We start from the raw sequence: 23,386 nt of genomic DNA on the forward strand, positions 1-23,386 counted from the left end.
TGCTTGCTTACATTATTTGTGCTTCTTTGCAGATAAAAAGCCTGTAAATATTGCTATGCGAAGCGGGTTCATATAAGATCCGGTGCACAGTAGAGTGGATCAAAGGCTAGTCGGTGACTGCAAAAAGTCAGACATTCCATTCAAGGGAACCCTATGAAGAAAATGCACATTCATCCCCATCAACAGCTTTCTACTTGTCAAGACACCTGCTACATCTTCAATATAAGCCAGAGCGAACGATTCTATTATCCTATTTATCATTTACAGAATCACATATGGAACTGTCAAAGGGTCAGATGATATACTGATTTAACAGTTGGCCTATTATCTCTATTGCACATATGTAAGTATCACATTCGTGGCCTATTATGTGTAACATATATTCAAGTAGCCTTCACTATTTTAAAATACAAAAATATAATACTATCCTGGCGTCGCAAACACCATGCTCTACCAACTGAGCTACAGAGGACCATTTTCTATTGCATTTCTCATTAATAGAATGTATCTATTTTGTATCCACAAAATGTATCCACAAGATGAAATCTGATACGATCCGTGGACGATGTCTTGACACAAAATGTCAGATACAACCGTCTTGGTGAGCCAATCAAGGTGCATGTTCATCTGGCGTTTAATAGGCGCTGTCCAATTACAATCGAATTCCAAGTCTGACGTTAAGAAACTTCCGCACTATGGACCAATCACTATTTGGGAGAGGCGGGCATTCTTGCTGTTTCTCATCTCCGATTGGTCATCTCTGGTGTCAGCTTCCTCATTCCGTTCCAGCTAACGGAGAAGAAGCGACGGCCTTTTCTAATCTTTCATTGAGAAAAGGTGAAGGCGAGAGGAAAGCACCAATAGATTGTCTTTGGTATGTAATTACACTTTCTAAACAGACGGAATAGCAGTAAAATATTGAGAGCAATGCATGATTAATTCCGTTCTCGGTATTCACCATCGCTGAATGACGGGATCGCCTGCTGTCACAAGACAACTGTGTGGCGGGAGGAGGGTCTGAATCACGGATGTTGTAGGGATACAGATGCAGGCCTGTCTTCCAGTAAAATACCATATTACCGTCGACTCATCTTATTACCGCACAGGTTCGTGTGCATGCAGGTAACCTACCCGTAGCACGGCCGCCCACTGCGGAACCTGATAGCAGAACCGAATATTTATTGAACTCGTGTCACCTGTCACCCTACATGAAACATTGTCACTGCTCATAGATGTATGTCTATATTTAATGAAGGTACCACAAGCGCGGTGTAACTCAGACTTTATTCCAACTGCATGGGATGGTATAGCTAAAACCGTTTTAGAGTCGCTAAATTCTTCTTATTTTCCTATCTCAGCCTCCAGCCAAAATGATCCACAGCCTGTTCCTCGTGAATTCCTCGGGGGACATTTTCCTGGAGAAACACTGGAAGAGCGTTGTGAGCCGCTCCGTGTGTGACTACTTCTTCGAGGCGCAAGAGCGCGCCAGTGAGCCAGAGAATGTGCCCCCCGTCATCCCGACCCCCCACCACTACCTCATCAGCGTCCTCAGGCACCGCATCTACTTTGTGGCGGTCATCCAGAGCGAGGTGCCGCCGCTCTTTGTCATCGAGTTCCTACACAGGGTAGTTGATACATTCCAGGTTTGTACTTGGTATACTAACTTTTCTTCCTTTCACTTGTTCAGGCTCTTCATCACCACCACCTAGGTCTACCTTACAATGTAATCTGTCCAGCAGTCTAAAGTCTTCGAACTGGTAACTCTCTCTGAGTTACTGATTGTCTTATTGTTAAGTTACAAGTGTTTTTACTTTTCAAAGGAAGTTGTAAGTCATTGATCAGAATATACTCATCCCTCCCTGTTATTAGGACTATTTTGGGGTGTGCACAGAGGCAGCGATCAAGGACAATGTGGTGGTAGTATATGAGCTGCTAGAAGAGATGCTGGACAATGGCTTCCCCCTGGCCACAGAGTCCAACATCCTCAAAGAGCTCATCAAGCCACCCACCATCCTGCGCACAGTGGTCAACACCATCACAGGTGCCTGAAGATTACCATGTCTGCCTCTACACAGTCACTATGTCATCACTTTTTCCTGACCATGAAAAACCTCAACCTCATAGTATTATACCACGTAACCTGACCATGAAAAACCTCAACCTCATAGTATTATACCACGTCACCTGACCATGAAAAACCTCAACCTCATAGTATTATACCACGTCACCTGACCATGAAAAACCTCAACCTCATAGTATTATACCACGTCACCTGACCATGAAAAACCTCAACCTCATAGTATTATACCACGTCACCTGACCATGAAAAACCTCAACCTCATAGTATTATACCACGTCACCTGACCATGAAAAACCTCAACCTCATAGTATTATACCACGTCACCTGACCATGAAAAACCTCAACCTCATAGTATTATACCACGTCACCTGACCATGAAAAACCTCAACCTCATAGTATTATACCACGTCACCTGACCATGAAAAACCTCAACCTCATAGTATTATACCACGTCACCTGACCATGAAAAACCTCAACCTCATAGTATTATACCACGTCACCTGACCATGAAAAACCTCAACCTCATAGTATTATACCACGTCACCTGACCATGAAAAACCTCAACCTCATAGTATTATACCACGTCACCTGACCATGAAAAACAGGCCCTTAGTCATGACATATGTGTTCATTATTTACATTATTTCTTAATTATTCATCATTATTTACATATTATTGGCAGCATTGGAAATAATACTGTATGTTTTTAAACTTTTCATTTAGACCCATGTCACTGTACACAACTATCTGAATGTGTACATCATGTTTGTGTCATATTTGACTGTTCTGTTGTCTGTAGGCAGCACCAATGTAGGGGAGCAGCTCCCTACTGGACAGTTGTCTGTGGTGCCATGGCGACGCACTGGAGTCAAGTACACCAACAACGAGGCCTATTTTGATGTAGTGGAGGAGATTGATGCCATCATTGATAAATCAGGTATAGTTGGCCCACTGCCCCATTATGCTGTCAGCTAAACCTGTCCTGACCCATTAAAAACAACAGAAACACAGAACTTGACATTCTGATTGACTCTCCTCTTTCTCCATATTTCTCTCACACACTTTTAGGCTCCACTATTACAGCAGAGATCCAGGGGGTGATTGATGCCTGTGTGAAACTGACAGGCATGCCTGACCTCACTCTCTCGTTCATGGTGGGTCCTCTCTTTCTCTCTCTAGCCCAGGGGTCGGTCATCATTTAGGCTCGAGGGCCACATCGGGGTTTCAAAATACAGCAGATGGCTGCACAGATTTTCCCCAGACCTATTTGTTTTGTCAAAAGCAATTTGAGGTCAAGAAAAAGGGCAGTTATTTGAAAATGGATGTCCATTATAATTTCTACATACTTTCTATCTCGTTTTAGATGTTCAAGAGTAGCCTGGAGTGTTTTTTTTTTTAACCCGTTGAATGGTCTTGCGGGCCGGATCCGTAGTTTGCCCACTCGTGCTCTAGCCAGTAGTTTATATCCACTCTTGTCCTTAGCAAATAACCGTTCCCTCTCTTCCTCTCCGTATGAAATAATTCATGTTTGTAATGTTTTTGACCTGTGTTGTATAACTGTAGACTTCCTGTCTGTTTCTCTTCTGTCTTGAAACCATATTTTTAACTGTTGTACTGAATAACTGTGTCAAAATTGTCCTGTCTGTTTGTGTCTCTCCCCCTCTCTATCTTGATACACCTGTCTGATCCTGTCTCAGAACCCTCGCCTGCTAGATGATGTGAGCTTCCACCCGTGTGTGCGCTTCAAGCGCTGGGAAGCTGAGAGGATCCTCTCCTTTATCCCTCCAGACGGAAACTTCCGGCTGCTCTCCTATCACGTCAGCTGCCAGAAGTCAGTACTGCGCTCTCTTTACCTCTGCAAAGCCAGACTAAACATTATGTTATGTGCTCAAGGCATAACACACACACACACAAACACACACACACACACAGTATCTGAATGTTTGCTTTTTCTTTTCATTGTGTTAATTCAGTCTCCACCCATTAAGGTCAACAAGGTATTTCAAAATTGACATTGTAGTTGGGGCTCGATCTAAAACGAGTTGTTGTAAAATGTTAGCTAGATGAAGTCCTGTGTTTGGTTTAACGTTACATTAATTATTAAATGGATGTTTTTGGCAAAGCATTAGATGTAAGTACAATACTATAGTGTCGGTAGGGGACATCTATTGGTATAGATTGGATCATTATTCACTTGTGGTTTGGCTTGGGAAAACCCAGTAACAATATTTTACAGCAATGCCAGTATGGTAATGCTCCTAATGTTTACATTATATATCCACATTTTTTGTTTGAAGTTTCATGTTTGAAAGTTGTAATAACAATGTAACAAACTGCCATCTGTGCAGAAAATAATTCACTTGTTCTTTCAGTATTATTCACTTACTTGCACACTTTGTGTTCAGTGTGCTGTTTCTGTCTCTGTGCCCATCCTACCTGTGTTATTCTGACACTCTCTGTGTCTGCCCCTCAGTCTGGTGGCCATCCCAGTGTACGTCAAGCACAACATCACGTTTAGGGAGGGTAGTTCTCAGGGCCGCTTTGAGCTGACCCTGGGCCCCAAGCAGACCATGGGGAAGGGGTTAGAGGCTGTTCTAATCAGTAGCCAGCTACCCAGAGGAGTCCTTAACACCAACCTCAACCCCTCCCAGGGGACATACAACTTCGACCCTGTCACTAAGGTAAGGTGGTGGGAAAAGGGTGTGTGTGTGTGTGTGTGTGGACATGGATTTACCTGACCAGTTTAGTGTATGCTGTAAACATACAAAAGGGTATACAGTGCATTAGGAAAGTATTCAGACCCCTAGATTTTTTTCCACGTTTTGTTACGTTACAGCCTTATTCTAAAATGGATTAAATAAAAATTGTCGTCAATCTACACACAATACCCCATAACGACAAAGCGAAAACAGGTTTTTTTTTTTAACTGTTTGCAAATAAATACAAACAGAAATACCTTATTTACATAAGTATTCAGACCCTTTGCTATGAGACTCGAAATTGAGCTCAGGTGCATCCTGTTTCCATTAATCATCCTTGAGATGTTTCTACATCTTGGAGTCCACCTGTGGTAAATTAAATTGATTGGACATGATTTGAAAAGGCACACACCTGTCTATATGAGGTCCCACAGTTGACAGTGCATGTCAGAACAAAAACCAAGCCGTGCGGTCGAAGGAATTGTCCGTAGAGCTCCGAGACAGGATTGTGTCGAGGCACAGATCTGGGGAAGGGCACCAAAAAATGTCTGCTGCATTGAACGTCCCCAAGAACACAATGGCCTCCATCATTCTTAAATGGAAGAAGTTTGGAACCACCAAGACTCTTCCTAGACTCACCCAGCCAGCAATCGGGGGAGAAGGGCCTTGGTCAGGGAGGTGACCAAGAACCTGATGGTCACTCTGACAGAGCTCCAGAGTTCCTCTGTGGAGATGGTTCTCCCATCTCTGCAGCACTCCACCAATCAGGCCTTTATGGTAGATAGGCCAGATGGAAGCCATTCCGCAGTAAAAGGCACATGACAGCCCACTTGGAGTTTGCCAAAAGGCACCTAAAGGACTCACAGACCATGAGAAACAAGATTCTCTGTTCTGATGAAACCAAGATTGAACTCTTTGGCCTGAATGCCAAGTGTCACGCTTGGAGGAAACCTGGCACCATCCCTATAGTGAAGCATGGTGGTGGCAGCATCATGCTGTGTGGATGTTTTTCAGCTGCAGGGACTGGGAGATTAGTCAGGGGGGAAAGATGAACGGAGCAAAGCACAGAGAGATCCTTGATTAAAAACCTGTTCCAGAGTGCACAGGACCTCAGACTCGGGTGAAGGTTCACCTTCCATCAGGACAACGACCCTAAGCACACAGCCAAGACAACGCCAGGAGTGGCTTCGGGACAAGTCTCTGAATGTCCTTGAGTGGCCCAGCCAGAGCCCGGACGTAAACCTGATCAAACCTTTCTGGAGAGACCTGAAAATAACTGTGCAGCGACGCTCCCCATCCAACCTGACAGAGCTTGAGAGGTTCTGCAGAGAAGAATGGGAGCAACTCCCCAAATACAGGTGTGCCATACCCAAGAAGATGCGAGGCTGTAATCGCTGCCAAAGGTGCTTCAACAAAGTACTGAGTAAAAGGTCTGAATACTTTTGTAAATGTGATATTTTTTATAAATTAGCAAACATTTCTAAACCTGTTTATGCTTTGTCATTATGGAGTATTGTGTGTAAATTGATGAGGGATTGTTTTAGAATAAGGCTGTAACGTAACAAAATGTGGAAAAGGTCAAGGGGTCTGAATACTTTCCGAATGCACTGTATAATCTTACATTTAATGGATTAGTTCATTCCTCCTCCCACCCACCTGTTTGCGTTCAAAACAATACCCTTCTCCCTGTGTGTGGTAATAACAGTGGAAGGCTGCTGTGTTGTCCCTTTGCAGCTCTTGTCATGGGACGTGGGTAAAATCAACCCTCAGAAGCTGCCTAGTCTAAAGGGCTCTATGAGCCTGCAGGCAGGGGCTTCCAAGCCAGACGAGAACCCCACCATCAACATTCAGTTCAAGATCCAACAGTCGGCCCTTTCAGGTTAAACACACCTTATCAGAATTGGTTATTACACTCTAGAGTAGCAGTTGCTCCTTAGCCGCTGAACTAGTATTAGTTAACTTTACCCATATTCTTAACCGTAATAATTCTGTGATTAAAGAAATATCTAACCCTAGATCATATATTGTATCTACTAACTCCATATTAGTCAGCCACATGACATCCACACAGTTTATTCACAGTGACACCTTGTACCACTAGATGGAGACAAGATACTCTATTTGTATTTTTATTTGCTCTATCGGATCCCCACAGAGGTTTGCATCTGTTTCCAAAAGGGATGTGGGCTACTTCTCTTGCAATGGCCAAATCAATGATTTATATGACTTTCTGCAGAGTACATATTAAATAGCAATGTGACACCTTCTCTCTTTTAATTGACTTGTTCTTCTCTAGGACTGAAGGTGAATCGGTTGGATATGTACGGGGAGAAATACAAACCATTCAAAGGCATCAAGTACATGACCAAGGCCGGCAAATTCCAGGTGCGGACATAGAGGCTCGGCTCTCTGCTCTCTGGCCTCTGCACCAATACTACTAATAAATACAGAAAATATAGGGAAGGGAGTGGCTATGGTACATTCCCTGTGTAAATGCATTTCAGGATTTATCCACACAAACTGTGTTCTCTACTGTCTAACTGAACTAGCTACCACAGAAGGTGTGACACGACACACAAAAGCCTATTTAATGGAGTTGTTTGCGCAGTCAAATAGATGGCGATAAGAGACTATCATCCTCAATGTGTCGACAGCATTTTTAGTAAGCTAAAGCCTGGAATTGGTCTATCTGTTGTGTGTCATTTCTGGTTCCTTTTCCAATCTCATTGATATCCTTTGAGTTCCTTTTGTGAGCGAGAATAGCAGGCAAAATGGTTTGGGTGCTTCTACTGCTACTACCTCTTTTATGTTCCCATCCATTCCTTATAACCAACGGCCCAGAGTTTGGGTGTTCACGAGTTAACACAGCCACAATGTCAGAATTATTTATTGAGTTTAAAAAAAGGCAAGTCAGTTAAGTCAGCAAGTCAGTTAAGAACAAATTCTTATTTACAATGACGGCCTACCAAAAGGCAGAAGGCCTCCTGCAGGGACGGGGGCCTGGGATTAAAAAAATAAATACAATATAAATATAGGACAAAACACATCACGACAAGAGGGACACAACACTACATAAAAAGAGACCTAAAACAACAACATAACAGCAAAACATGACACAGCATGGTAACAACACATGGTAGCAGCACAAAAACATGGTACAAACATTGGGCAAAGTCAACAGCACAAAGGTCAAGAAGGAAGAGACAACAATATATCATACAAAGCATCCACAACTGTCATTAAGAGGGTCCATGATTGAGTCTTTGAATGAAGAGATTGAGATAAAACTGTCCAGTTTGAGTGTTTGTTGCAGCTCGTTCCAGTCGCTAGCTGCAGCAAACTGAAAAGAGGAGCGACCCAGGGATGTGTGTGCATTGGGGACCTTTAACAGAATGTGACTGGCAGAACGGGTGTTGTATGTGGAGGATGAGGCCTGCAGTAGATATATCAGATAGGCGGGAGTGAGGCCTAAGCGGGTTTTATAAATAAGCAACAACCAGTGGGTCTTGTGACAGCTATACAGAGATGACCAGTTTACAGAAGAGTATAGAGTACAGTGATGTGTCCTATAAGGAGGATTGGTGGCAAATCTGATGGCTGAATGGTAAAGAACGTCTAGCCGCTCGAGAGCACCCTTACCTGACGATCTATAAATGATGTCTCAGTAATCTAGCATGGGTAGGATGGTCATCTGAATCAGGGTTAGTTTGGCAGCTGGGGTGAAAGAGGAGCGATTACGATAGAGGAAATGTAACTTTAGCCTGCACCTTTGATATGTGGTGAGAGAAGGACAGTGTACCGTCTAGCCATACTCCCAAGTACTTGTATGAGATGACTACCTCAAGCTCTAAACCCTCAGAGGTAATAACACCTGTGGGGAGAGGGGCATTCGTCTTACCAAACCACATGACCTTTGTTTTGGAGGTGTTCAAAATAAGGTTAAGGGCAGAGAAAGCTTGTTGGACACTAAGAAAGCTTTGAGGACCTTTAAGGTTGCAGTGACACATCCATAATCTGAGCGGAAACCAGATTGCATACCAGAGAGAATACTATAGACATCAAGAAAAACCAGTCAGTTGATTATTGACAAGTCTTTTTTTTTCTGACACTTTTGATAAACAGGGCAAAATAGAAATTATGGCTAAGCCTCGCCCATTTCTACAATGAATCTTCTTAAAATCTGATTTTAACATTAACCACACTGCTAACCTTATGCCTTACCCTAACCTTAAATTAAGACCCAAAATATTTTTTCCCCCATCAATTTTGACTTTGAGGCTGTAGAATCTGACTTTGTGGTTGTGTTATCTAGTGGGATCCCAGAGTTTCTTCTGGTCAGGTCACATGGGCAGGACTGGAAAAGTTCCTGGCTCTGCCTATATTACATATATTCCAAATTCTTTATTCCCTTGCTATTTTCTCCCTTTACTTATTCCAATGCTCCCTGTTTTCTGAATTTCTCTCTTTGGTCCTCCAAACCAAATGTATTTCTGTGTCTCTCTGTTATCAACTCTGGAGTCACGCACTGGCGTTTGAGAATGCGACATGAAATTCCTCCGCCTGAATCATTCACTACCATGCCTATTGTTCTGTCAACAGTTAATACTGTAGGCATAACCATGTCATTCTCAAATACAATCTAGTGGTTTGTAGGGTGAGGTTGACACAGTATGCTACTGTTTTTCTCTCTTTTTCTATATCATGTAAGGCGTCAGGTCGAGCACCTTGCTGTGGCCTACCTGATGTTTTATCCACCTTAATCCCTCCTGATGACCTTTTTTTTTCATTCTTATTTATTCAACAATGATATAATCCTGATACGAGCACCAAATCGCATGCTGAATAACCCAGCTCATATCATGCAGCTCAAATGTATCTTTATTACTCTATAGTGAATTCTACAGAGGCTTGAGCATCATGAAGACCAATAACATGAAACGTGATGTTATTGAAGCTGTTACTCACAGTGGCCTGGCTTTCCTCTGTGTAGGTATGTTTTCTATAAGTTCTCCATACTGCAGTTTGATGACACGGTTGGTTGGGTTTCCCTATCAAGAATGTTCAAGGTTCGGGTTGAAAGCTTTTGTTTGTTTTGTTTGTGTGTTTGTCAAATGAATTGGAATGTTGTTTTACAATGCTATGACATTAAAGAATTAAGAAGTGATATGATATACATTGAATTATCCAGTCCATTGTGTTCCCCTCGGATAGATACTAGGAAACCACAAATCAATGTAGTGTACATCTGGTTGTACCAACTAAAATAACCTAATTTGTCTACATGTTTGTAACAACAAACACATTTCTGTCTAAAAATCATCTTGAGTATTATACAGTGGGGGAAAAAAGTATTTGATCCCCTGCTGATTTTGTACATTTGCCCACTTACAAAGAAATGATCAGTCTATAATTTTAATAGTAGGTTTATTTGAACAGTGAGAGACAGAATAACAACAAAAAAATCCAGAAAAACATGTCAAAAATGTTATAAAATGATTTGCATTTTAATGAGGGAAATAAGTATTTGACCCCTCTGCAAAACATGACTTAGCACTACGTGGCAAAACCCTTGTTGGCAATCACAGAGGTCAGACGCTTCTTGTAGTTGGCCACCAGGTTTGCACACATCTCAGGAGGGATTTTGTCCCACTCCTCTTTGCAGATCTTCTCCAAGTCATTAAGATATCGAGGCTGACGTTTGGCAACTCGAACCTTCAGCTCCCTCCACAGATTTTCTATGGGATTAAGGTCTGGAGACTGGCTAGGCCACTCCAGGACCTTAATGTGCTTCTTCTTGAGCCACTCCTTTGTTGCCTTGGCCGTGTGTTTTGGGTCATTGTCATGCTGGAATACCCATCCACGACCCATTTTCAATGCCCTGGCTGAGGGAAGGAGGTTCTCACCCAAGATTTGACGGTACATGGCCCCGCCCATCGTCCCTTTGATGCGGTGAAGTTGTCCTGTCCCCTTAGCAGAAAAACACCCCCAAAGCATAATGTTTCCACCTCCATGTTTGACGGTGGAGATGGTGTTCTTGGGGTCATAGGCAGCATTCCTCCTCCTCAAAACACGGCGAGTTGAGTTGATGTCAAAGAGCTCCATTTTGGTCTCATCTGACAAACACTTTCACCAGTTGTGCTCTGAGTCATTCAGATGTTCATTGGCAAACTTCAGACGGGCATGTATATGTATTCTTGAGCAGGGGGACCTTGCGGGCGCTGCAGGATTTCAGTCCTTCACGGCGTAGTGTGTTACCAATTGTTTTCTTGGTGACTATGGTCCCAGCTGCCTTGAGATCATTGACAAGATCCTCCCGTGTAGTTCTGGGCTGATTCCTCACCGTTCTCATGATCATTGCAACCCCACGGTGAGATCTTGCATGGAGCCCCAGGCCGAGGGAGATTGACAGTTCTTTTGTGTTTCTTCCATTTGTGAATAATCGCACCAACTGTTGTCACCTTCTCACCAAGCTGCTTGGCGATGGTCTTGTGGCCCATTCCAGCCTTGTGTAGGTCTACAATCTTGTCCCTGACATCCTTGTAGAGCTCTTTGGTCTTGGCCATGGTGGAGAGTCTGGAATCTGATTGATTGATTGCTTCTGTGGACAGGTGTCTTTTTTACAGGTAACAAGCTGCGGTTAGGAGCACTCCCTTTTAAGAGTGTGCTCCTAATCTCAGCTCGTTACCTGTATAAAAGACACCTGGGAGCCAGACATCTTTCTGATTGAGACGGGGTCAAATACTTATTTCCCTCATTAAAATGTAAATCAATTTCTAACATTTTTTACATGCGTTTTTCTGGATATTTTTGTTGTTATTCTTTCTGTCTCTCACTGTTCAAATAAACCTACCATTAAAATTATAGACTGATCCTTTCTTTGTCAGTGGGCAAACGAACAAAATCAGCAGGGGATCAAATACTTTTTCCCCCACTGTAAGAACCCATTTGTGATGATGTGTGGGAGGTTTGATTAAAGGTTCATGCCATCCTTTTTAGTTTCAGTTCATTTCAATACAATGATCTTGAAGTACAGTATCATCAAAAATGGGAAACGAATGTTATAGGATCTGTTTCTTTTCTACCCAATGTCATAGGCTCAGGGGTGAAAGTAAGGCGGTATGGTCAGGTACTGCCTCCAGGTTAAATAAATAGTGGGGGTATGCCGTACCGGTAAAACGTGAGCCTATCACAATTAATACAACATGCCCAAACAAATGTAGGCTATTGCACCATTATTTAACATCACTGCATGTCAGCAGCATGACAAATTAGTGAATTGACTGGAAGCCGGGTGGTATACGCTCCAAATTGCGTTGTGGTTTGAGAACACTTACATTTTGTCAAGGCAGGGAAGAGAGGCTGACACGGAGGCGTGCGTGGACAACAGTGGATGCATCTATTCAGGCTACAAGTGTAGACCTAATGACAATTTCAGAATTTCAATACACTACACGTAGGTGTTTTGTAACAGATGTCTCTTTCCATTCATCAAATTGTGGGTGCACAGTGCACTGTTGGAGTTTGGATGCTGAATTTATTTTTTGAGTGAACGAATGCGTGCAGGTAGCCTACAGGAGCGCCTATGTTAAGTGCTTGTTTGACAATCAGATGAAAACATGACTGGTTGTGTTTATTGCACATTAAAAGCCATAGGCGGCGTGTCCGTAAGGCTTTCCCTAAAGTAAATTGCCAAAATTATATAACCTAATTAGCTTAGTCCTGTCTGTATAGAAATAAATATAAATCATTCAAAATAGGCTACTACCCCATACAGCATGTTTTTGCCTCAAAGGATCATTTAAAAAAAGTTGTGGATTGTTTTATATTGGATAGCCTACAGTCGGAAGGGCCCGTCATTTAGACAGCGCGCGCTGCAATTACCAAATAGATGATTGTTAAATTGCGACTGTCGGTGAAAAGCAGAGAGACCCAACCAGGCATATCACAATATTTAAAAATACAATCGCGGAAAAACTGTTTGGAAAGCAAACGGCTATTGTTGTAAAGCGATGACAATGAAAATACTCCAATCTGTCTTTCAGTTATCAAAATTCTTAACTTAATTGAGCGAACAGTAGCCTATTGGCACCAGCTGAGACTTCCGCCATATCCGGGTGAGTGTGCATATTGACTGTCTTTATCATTGGGCCAGTGCCACTTTTGTTTGTTTTTGGACAATAATTTCCTCCTCCAGGTTATATGGACGTCATGTTGTATTTGTGTCTCCCATTTGTATAAGCCGATTAGATGGATCAGTCAACATAGTTTTTATAGCTCTGTTTGTCAGTGTCAGCAGAGTAGGCTACCCTGTCATTTTTGTAGTATTAAAAAAATGCGTGCGCACACTTGGGTGTCCTGTACCAGTAAGAAATTAAATCGACTTTCATTCCTGCATAGGCTAGAATGAACATTACTCTCAAATTCTTCTGTCTTAACATTACGACATGGCTAACGCCAATTACTAATGCTAGGCCATCTATGGATAATGCCATCATGGCCAATACTTATTTTTATTGTAATAACATTTTCATAAAATTTATCAGGAGGACATAGCCCATCTGATATGTGTTAACTTAGCATCTGAAAAGTAATGCCATAATTTATAACTGTACATTTCATGTTTGAATTCTATTGAAGGCTTGTGTAAAACGCAAACAATGTGTCCTGTCTGAGATGAGAAGGACATTGTCCCAGGGGTCGAAGAGTTAACCCTGTGGTTCCACTGCGTTTATCGAACTCCATTCCGTCATTTGCTGATCACTTTAACAGCAACACAACGTTTTCTTCTCTTCCTCCTCCTCTTCGTCTTTTAACTCTAACCAGACCTCAGACTTTCGACGACTCATACGTGAAAAAGTGTTTAAATAAATGTAAGACAATCGCGATTTTTTTTTCTTCATCTGATCACTTATTGGGTTATTGGTTGTTTTTTGTTTTTATTCTGGGAGTTGAGTTGCTGTTTAAATTACTTGTCCATTGCAATTTTTAATAACTTTTCACATTATTATAATTCACCTTCGAATAACATTTCAAAATTAGTATGTAGACTTTTGCTACGTCTTTGAAGAGGGAGTTTTTGCTGCTTTTTTCCCCCCTCACCTTAAAAACGTTTTATCTAAGGTGAAAAGTCGAACCATTTAAAGAACCACCCTCAAACGTGGTATGTATCCTATTAACTACATTTCTCTATTTACTTTACTTTCAATGACCATCAGCCTTTCTAACAGCCTAGGAGCTTGTTGTCAAAAGAAATCTAGACGTGTAGGCTATTTCGCCCAGTGAAAGTAAGTCGTTTCTCACCAGTAAAGCAATTAGTCAAATACACATTGTGGCCACTGATAAACCCCATTATTAGTGACTTCACACATTCCCTAACAGATTTCTAACGTGTTCTGACAGATAATAGGGTTTATGTAAATGTTATGATCCCATCTAATTGTGTATTGTTGTATCTGATGTTTTTCTCACTTTTATCCTTTAATCATTGTTCTTGTCTATTTTGCTTCCTGGGGTGATGTTTTGAAAGTCTAGGGGGGGCTTCCTTATTTGATGTTTTTCCCCCTCCACCCCTTTTACCTGACACATCTGTAAACTATATAAAAATGGTTTTATAGTTAAGTAATAACGGGACTGTAACAGTCTTGTGCAGCGGTGGCTTTGCGGCCAGTTAAAGGACAGGTTATAAATTGCTGAATAAGCCACGTGCTTATGTGGGAAGGGTAGCGGAGCTTGTTACTTTGTGGAAACGTTCCATTGCATCTGACTGATTCTGCGCAAGACTACGAAGAAAGTAAGTAGCAAAAATAACGACTTTAAAAACAATGTTTGGGATGATTGACAATATTGCAGTAGTAAAACTTTTACGTTTTACGAAGGCAAAAAAGCATTTTCATACGAATTTCAGACACGTTGACAGTATTCAGTATATTAGTGAGCCTAATAATAACTAAGCTATAGCAGTCGTTCGAGCTCATTCAATTAAAAAGTCTAATTATACATATTTCAGTGTGTCTTTTTATATGCACAGCAGCATGCTACAGCAGTGATTCAACATGAGCGTAATGCTACTGCCACGGAGAAACAAGTTTCCTACGGCGGGTTTATCTACACAGTTAAAACAACATTGCAGTTTATTGACGGCTGACTGGAGTCTGACTGCGGAACAAAGAGCACCGTCGCGGGTTCAACGAGACCCCCTTTCTCATTCATAGAGAGAGGGCAAACAAAGCCTCCTCATGGGAGGACTCGCCATTATAGAACTCAGCATATTCCCATATCGACCCATGAGCATATCTGTCTGGCATCCCCAGCCATTTCAAATTACAGGTCTAGACTACTAATATCTGTCATTAGGTGAGATTCATGTCTTTCCCAGTAAAGCAGTTGTTGATTAAGGTTTGTTGAGGGAAATGACAGGTGAGTTTGTTTTGTTATTATGGCGTGTCATATTTTCCCAGAGTTTATAGGCCTAAATGGAACAGACGCAAAGCTGCCGGAAGAAGGTGTGCTGCAGCACCCCTGATAAATTGAAATAATCTTGGCAAAATAAGGCTCTACATTTTTTCCCCGCCCAGAATGATATTACTCCTGTCTGAACAGACATAAATACAATAATTCAAAATACTACACCAGAGAGCATAATTTAGCTGCAGAGGATCAATAGCTTCAAAAAAAATGTAGAGCTGTGGATAAAGTTATTACAAGCACTTCTTGGGAAGACCACAATTTGGGAGCATGCGTTCGGGGGGGAATTCAGACCACTTCCCCTTTTACACGTTTTGTTACAGCCTTATTCTAAAATGGATCAAATAATTTCCCCCCCTCATCAATCTGCACAAAATACCCCATAATGACAAAGGGAAAACAGGTTTAGACATTCTTGCAAATTGTTATAAAAAAAACAACAGAAATACCTTATTTACATAGTTATTCAGACACTTTGCTATGCGACTCGAAATTGAGCTCTATCACGTTTGAGGTAAGACACTGATGCAGACAATGTCGAAGTAACAACAGTTTATTATTCCAACAGGGGCAGGCAAAAGACAGGTCAAGGGCAGGCAGGGGTCAGTAATCCAGATAGGTGGGGCAAAGGTAGACAGGGTCAGGGCAGGTAGAACATGTCAATACCGGGAAAACTAGAAAACAGGACCAATCGAGAGACAGGAACAGAGGAGAAAAGGCTGGTAGGCTTGACGAAACAAAACAAACTGGCAACAGACAAATAGAGAACACAGGTATATATACACATGATAATGGAGAAGATGGGTGACACCTGGATTGGGGTGGAGACAATCACAAAGACATGTGAAACAGATCAGGGTGTGACAAGCTCAGGTGCATCCCGTTTCTATTGATCATCATTGAGATGTTTCTACAACTTGATTGGAGTCCACCTGGTGTAAATTCAATTGACTGGACATGATTTGGAAAGGCACACACCTGTCTATATAAGGTCCCACAGTTGACAGTGCATGTCAGAGCGAAAACCAAGCCATGAGGTCGAAGGAATTGTCCGTAGAGCTCCGAGACAGGATTGTGTGAGGCACAGATCTGGGGAAGGGTAGCACCTTTTTTTGAAGCATTGAATGTCCCCAAGAACACAGTGGCCTCAATCATTCCTAAATGAAAGAAGTTTGGAACCACCAAGCTGCCCGCCCGGCCAAACTGAGCAATCAGGGGAGAAGGGCCTTGGTCAGGGAGGTGACCAAGAACCAGATGGTCACTCTGATAGAGCTCCAGAGTTCCTCTGTGGAGATAAGAGAACATTCCAGAAGGGCAGCCATTACTGCAGCACTCCACCAATCAGGCCTTTATGGTAGATAGGCCAGAGGGAAGCCACTCCTCAGTAAAAGGCACATGACAGCCCTTTTGGAGTTTGCCAAAAGACACCTAAAGAACTCTCATACCATGAGAAACAAGATTCTCTGGTCTGATGAAACTAAGATTGAACTCATTGGCTTGAATGCAAAGTGTCACATTTGGAGGAAACCTGGCACCATCCCTATGGTGAAGCATGGTGGTGGCAGCATCATGCTGTGATGTTTTTCAGCAGCAGGGACTGGGAGATTAGTCAGGATCAAGGGAAAGACAAACAGAGCGAAGTACAGAGAGATCCTTGATGAAAACCTGCTCCAGAGCGCTCAGGACCTCAGACTGGGGCGAAAGTTCACTTTCCAACAGGACAATGACCCTAAGCACACAGCAAAGACAACGCAGGAGTGGCTTCGAAACAAGTCTCTGAATGTCCTTGAGTGTCCCAGCCAGAGCCCGGACTTGAACACTATCTAACATCTCTGGAGAGACCTGAAAATAGCTGTGCAGCGACGCTCCCCATCCAACCTGACAGAGCTTGAGAAGAATGGGAAAAACTCCCCAAATATAGTTGTGCCAAGATTGTGGTGTCATACCCAAGAAGACGCCAGGCTGTAATAGCTGCCAAAGGTGCTTCAACAAAGTACAGATGACCACAGGGGTGCGTGCTTAGTCCCCTCCTGTACTCCCCTCCTGTTCACCCATGACTGCCTGGTCGCACACGACTCCAACACGATCATTAAGTTTGCCGACTACATGACTGTGTAAGGCCTGATCACTGACGACGATGAGACAGCCTATAGGGAGGAGGTCAGAGACCTGGCTGTGTGGTGCCAGGACAACTACCGCTCCCTCAACATCAGCAAGACAAAGGAGCTGATTGTGGACAACAGGAAACGGAGGGCCGAGCACGCCCCCATTCACATCGACGGAGCTGTAGTGGAGCATGTCGAGAGCATCAAGTTCCATGGTGTCCACATCACTAAGGATCTATCATGGTCCACACACACCAACACAGTCGTGAAGAGGGAACCACAACGTCTCTTCCCCCACAGGAGGTTCAAATAATTTGGCATGAGCACTCAGATCCTCAGAAAATTATACAGCTGCACCATTTGAGAGCATCTTGAATGGCTACATCACCGCTTGGTATAGCAACTGCTTGGCATCCAACAACAAGGCACTACAGAGGGTACTGCATACGGCCCAGTACTTCACTGGGACCGAGCACCCTGCCATCCAGGACCTCTATACCGGGCAGTGTCAGAGAAGGACCCTAAAAATGTTCAGACTCCAGCCACCCAAGTCATAGACTGTTCTCTCTGCTACCACACAGTAAGTGGTAGCGATGAACCAAGTCTGGAACCAACAGGACCCTGAACAGCTTCTACCCCCAAGCCATAAGACTGCTAAATATACAGTTGAAGTCGGAAGTTTACATACACTTAGGTTGGAGTCATTAAAACTCGTTTTTCAACCACTCCACAAATGTCTTGTTATCAAACTGTAGTTTTGGCAAATCGGTTAGTTAACCAAATAGCTACCCGGATTATCTGCATTGACCCTTTTTGCACTAACTTATTTTGGGACTCATCACATACGCTGCTGCTATTGTTTATTATCTAGCACTTTATTCCTAGTTATATGTACATGTATACCTCAATTACCTCGTACCACTGCACATCAACTTAGTACTGGTACCCCGATTATATAGCCAAGTTAGTGTTACTCATTGTGTATTTATTATTAGTTTTATTATTACGTGTTTTACTTTGAGAAACAGATGCCTCACAAGTCCTCAACTGGCAGCTTCATTAAATAGTACCCGCAAAACACCAGTCTCAACGTCAACAGTAAAGAGGCGACTCCGGGATGCTGGCCTTCTAGGCAGAGTTCCTATGTCCAGTGTCTGTGTTCTTTTGCCCATCTTAATATTTTCTTTTTATTGGCCAGTCTGAGATATGGCTTTTTCTTTGCAACTCTGCCTAGAAGGCCAGCATCCCGGAGTCGCCTGTTCACTGTTGACGTTGAGACTGGTGTTTTGCGGGTATTATTTAATGAAGCTGCCAGTTGAGGACTTGTGAGGTGTCTGTTTCTCAAACTAGACACTCTAATGTATTTGTCCTCTTGCTCAGTTGTGCACCGGGGCCTCCTATTCATACTTCTATTCTGGTTAGAGACAGTTTGCTCTGTTCTGTGAAGGGAGTAGTACACAGTGTTGTACAAGATCTTCAGTTTCTTGCCAATTTCTCACACGGAATAGCCTTCATTTATCAGAGCAAGAATAGACTGATGAGTTTCAGAAGAAAGTTCTTTGTTTCTGGCCATTTTAACCCTGTAATCGAACCCACAAATGCTGATGCTCCAGATACTCAACTAGTCTAAAGAAAGCCAGTTTTATTGCTTCTTTAATCAGGACAACAGTTTTCAGCTGTGCTAACATAATTGCAAAAGGGTTTTCTAATGATCAGTTAGCCTTTTAAAATGATCAACTCGGATTAGCTAACACAACGTGCCATTGGAACACAGGAGGTTGCTGATAATGGGCCTCTGTACGCCTATGTAGATATTCCATAAATCAGCCGTTTCCAGCTACAATAGTAATTTACAACATTAACAATGTCTACACTGTATTTCTCATCAATTTGATGTTAATTTAATGTACAAAAAAATTAGCTTTTCTTTCAAGAACAAGAACATTTCTAAGTGACCCCAAACTTTTGAACGGTCGCGTAGTTCAGCGGTATAATAGGCTAATAGCCACACCACACCGAACCGTCAGAAAAGTTTCTAAATTGTGTTAGGGTAATATCAAAAGTAAATCAAGCCGTTGTTTATAAGGAAACTACAAGCAGGATATTATATCGCTGCAAACACAACATTACAGTTGGAACTTTATTTGGCAAAGAAAATGGCTCAACACAATTAAACAAAACACTTGTGAACTAGTTTAAACCTTCACAAAAGTTAGATTGCAGCAATTACCTAGAAAAGCTAGTGCCTACCATACCCAACAAATGACAGCAATAGGCTAATAAAAGGCCTATCTTAAACTAAATACGTAGCTCACAATTGAAAAGACATATCGAACTTCATTTAGCCAATGAAAATGCCTCAACAGAATGGAACTAAACATGTTTTGCATATTTCCAGAACTGGTTTAGATTAATAAATAGGCCTACAATGATATACAATAATAAGGATTATGATTATAATAATGATTATAAATACGAGAAGATTTTTTTTTTTTTTAATTGCATCTTAACCTGGTTAGCGAGTTGCACAGTAGCCTGCATTTGGCCATTTGTATGATATATACAAATATTCTGCTATGGATGTAGAAATGCGTTTAAAAAAGGCAAATGTTTTTCCCAGACCATGCAACAACAAAAAATCCATTGTATGGAAATCTCCAAAATGATTCTGCTCAACTGTATGCCATCAGCAAATGCGATTATAGATGAATTATTTTTTCTCCCCCCCCAGCACCCCCAACTCAAAACATCTTCCCACAGCTATGAACAGACACATTTACATTGTTCATTGTAAGTAGGTCTAACTGTTCTTTTCCATCTTTCTTTCCCATGCCGCCTATTCCCACTTTCAGAAAGCACCCAGGTAGGCTACTGCTGGACAGGTGAGACCAGACCATGGCTCCTCTGACACCTGCTCCCCTGTTGTGGTTATGGCTGACTCCTGTCCATCCCGCTGGGTAGTTGGGAAACATGCCCTATCACCAATGACCTATCTCATCCAGCAGCCCAACCAGGAGACTGACAGGACAGGATGGACTAACATAGTCATTAGCCCTTCTCAGCTCTTACAACAACTACCTCCCCAACTCCAGACCATTAGACTACACTACTCTGTTGCTGTGCTGTTTTTATCCCTCACATTGCCACCAGGACAGTGCAGCTAGGCTTTAGGCTGGACTGTCTGTCAGCATGCACAGGGCCAAGGGAGGGCCTGGCCCCCCACACATCCAGGACATCTATGAATTCTCCCTGGATGGTGACGAGACCGCGACCCAGATCTTTCTGCGGGGCCCGGGGAAAGCCATGGAGGGCCCGGGATTGCCCCTGTCACCTCACCACAAGTATATCCAGACTGAGCACCAGCAGGGGGTTATCTTCTCCCTTGGGCCCCCTACCCATGGAGAGGCCCTCGCGGCCCCCCAGGGAAAGAAGAGGAGGCGGTGCGGCGTGTGTGGCCCTTGTATGCAGAAGGAGAACTGTGGCACCTGCAGCAACTGTATGAACCGTAAGATTGGGAAGCAGATCTGTAAGCTGCGTAAATGTGAGCAGCTGAAGATGAAGGGACAGAAGGACTGGGAGGTGAGTGTAAATGACTGACCAAACTTCTAACACACATTTTCCTGATATATTCCCAGTGGCTGTTTCTCCTAGGTCAGTGTGAGACTGTTTGGAGCTGTTTGAGGGAAATTGAAGTTGTAAATCTTTACTAGAAAATGTCTCTCTAAGATATAGGGCCCTAAAATGTAAATGTCATGATCCATATCAATTTAACAGTTTAGGTTGAGTTTTGTATACAGATAATGGCCATATGTGGACGAACCACAGCAGAGAAGGATGGTATTTGTGTTCCATAACTGATTAATCACATTCATTTTAAAACAGCTAACTTTCCTTTTTGAGTTTGACAAAGACAGATTTTAAAGTGCTTGTAGCTGGCTGTCTTAGGTGGTCTGATGAAAACCTAAGTCACAACAAACTGATGTTAAAGCCCCTGTCTGGATCCACCCTGGACATTATTTAGTTGTCAGGTCTGGACGGGCAGCACCCCAAGGCCTGGCTATGGGAATAGTCCAACCAAATGACACATACACCTCATCTTACCTATCCATAAACTCACCTATGTTTACCTAGGAACAGCTTACCATTGTTAGTCTTTACCAGTCTGTTTAGCTATCATTCCACTCCTTGCCACTCCTGTCATGCTAAACATCTTTGGCATATGACACAGAGTACAAGGAGTGGAATGTTAGCTCAACAGACTGGTACCCAGGCTATACCATTGTCATTGTTTAGTACAAAACAATGGGGGAGGTAGGACCTCTGTTGGTGTGCGCCAAATAACATGTCTGAATGGACAACGTATACTAAATTCAAGCTAAGTTGTTGAGCAACTAGTGGACCTGTCCTTGTCCCAGACAGTCGTTGTTGTTACGCTCGTCGATGGAAGGATTGGACCAAGGTACAGCGTGGTAGGCGAACATTTTAATTTATTAAATGAACCCCCGAAACAAAACAAATACAAACGAAAACGTAACGTTCAGTAGGGCATACAGCACAGTACCAAAAACAAGATCCCACAAACTAAGGTGGGAAAAAGGCTGCCTAAGTATGATCCCCAATCAGAGACAACGATAGACAGCTGCCGCTGATTGGGAACCATACCCGGCAAACAAAGAAATAGAAAAACTAGCATGCCCACCCAAATCACACCCTGACCTAACCAAATAGAGAAATAAAAAGGCTCTCTAAGGTAGAGGTCGACCGACTAATCGGAATGGCCGATTAATTAGGGCCGATTTCAAGTTTTCATAACAATCGGTAATCGGTATTTTTGGCCACCGATTTGCCGATTTATTTTAATTTCTTTGTAATTGTATTTTTTGTTGTTGTAATTTTGTATTTAAAAAAAAAAAAAATCTTATTTTTCTTTACACCTTTATTTAACTAGGCAAGTCAGATTAAGAACACATACTTATTTTCAATGACGGCCTAGGAACGGGGGTTAACTGCCTTGTTCAGGGGGGATTCGGGGATTTGTTTTTGCAACCTTCCGGTTACTAGTCGAACGCTCTAACCGCCTGCCTTACATTGCACTCCACAAGGAGCCTGCATGGCAGGCTGACTACCTGTTACGCGAGGGCAGCAAGAAGCCAAGGTAAGTTGCTAGCTAGCATTAAACTTATCTTGTAAAAAAGTATCAATCTTAACATAATCACTAGTTAACTACACATGGTTGATGATATTACTAGTTTATCTAACGTGTTCTGCGTTGCATATAATCGATGCGGTGCCTGTGAATTTCTCATCGAATCACAGCCTACTTCGACAAATGGGTGATGATTTAACAAGCGCATTTGCGAAAAAAGCACTGTCGTTGCACCAATGTACCTAACCATAAACATCAATGCCTTTCTTTAAAATCAATACACAAGTATATATTTTTAAACCTGCATATTTAGTTAATATTGCCTGCTAACATGAATTTGTGTCACTTCTCTTGCGTTCCGTGCAAGCAGTCAGGGTATATACAGCAGTTTGGGCCGCCTGGCTCATTGCGAACTGTGTGAAGTCCATTTATTCCTAACAAAGGCCGTAATTAATTTGCCAGAATTGTACATAATTATGACATAACATTGAAGGTTGTGCAATGTAACAGGAATATTTAGACTTAGGGATGCCACCCGTTAGATAAAATATGGAACGGTTCCGTATTTCACTGAAATAATAAATGTTTCGTTTTCGAAATGATAGTTTCCGGATTCGACTATATTAATGACCGAAGGCTCGTATTTCTGTGTGTTATTATGTTATAATTAAGTCTATGATTTGATATTTGATAGAGCAGTCTGACTGAGCGATGGTAGGCAGCAGCAGGCTCGTAAGCATTCATTCAAACAGCACCTTCGTGTGTTTTGCCAGTAGCTCTTCGCAATTCTTCAAGCATTGCGCTGTTTATGACTTCAAGCCTATCAACCCCCGAGATTAGGCTGGTGTAACCCATGTGAAATGGCTAGCTAGTTAGCGGGTGCGCGCTAATA

The 23,386-nt window shown here is 42.4% G+C and overlaps 2 protein-coding genes across 4 annotated transcripts in view; both read left to right on the forward strand.

Moving 5' to 3' along the window:
• The first annotated feature begins 767 nt into the window (after positions 1-767).
• LOC106580492 (AP-3 complex subunit mu-2) lies at positions 768-9,952 on the forward strand. 3 transcript variants are annotated; one of them, XM_014161623.2, is made up of 9 exons: positions 768-874; positions 1,359-1,643; positions 1,870-2,041; positions 2,880-3,017; positions 3,149-3,234; positions 3,778-3,911; positions 4,554-4,761; positions 6,514-6,658; positions 7,076-9,952. In XM_014161623.2, exons 2-9 carry the CDS (start codon positions 1,371-1,373, stop codon positions 7,174-7,176), a joined length of 1,257 nt encoding a protein of 418 aa, XP_014017098.1. In that variant the 5' UTR covers positions 768-874; positions 1,359-1,370; the 3' UTR covers positions 7,177-9,952. The 3 variants fall into 3 exon arrangements, with proteins under 3 accessions (XP_014017098.1, XP_014017097.1, XP_014017099.1); XM_014161622.2 differs by having other exon boundaries at positions 781-1,122; XM_014161624.2 differs by having other exon boundaries at positions 796-1,106.
• A 3,920-nt stretch (positions 9,953-13,872) lies between these two features.
• LOC106580493 (methylcytosine dioxygenase TET3) overlaps positions 13,873-23,386 on the forward strand; it is a 71,384-nt gene continuing 61,870 nt past the window's right edge. The window contains 2 exon segments of the mRNA XM_014161626.2: positions 13,873-13,939; positions 20,201-20,927. Of these exon segments, the coding sequence (XP_014017101.2) occupies positions 20,538-20,927 (390 nt within the window). The 5' untranslated portion in view covers positions 13,873-13,939; positions 20,201-20,537.

This window comes from Salmo salar, chromosome ssa20, assembly GCF_905237065.1.
Source record: "Salmo salar chromosome ssa20, Ssal_v3.1, whole genome shotgun sequence".
NCBI classification, from domain to species: Eukaryota; Metazoa; Chordata; class Actinopteri; order Salmoniformes; family Salmonidae; genus Salmo; species Salmo salar.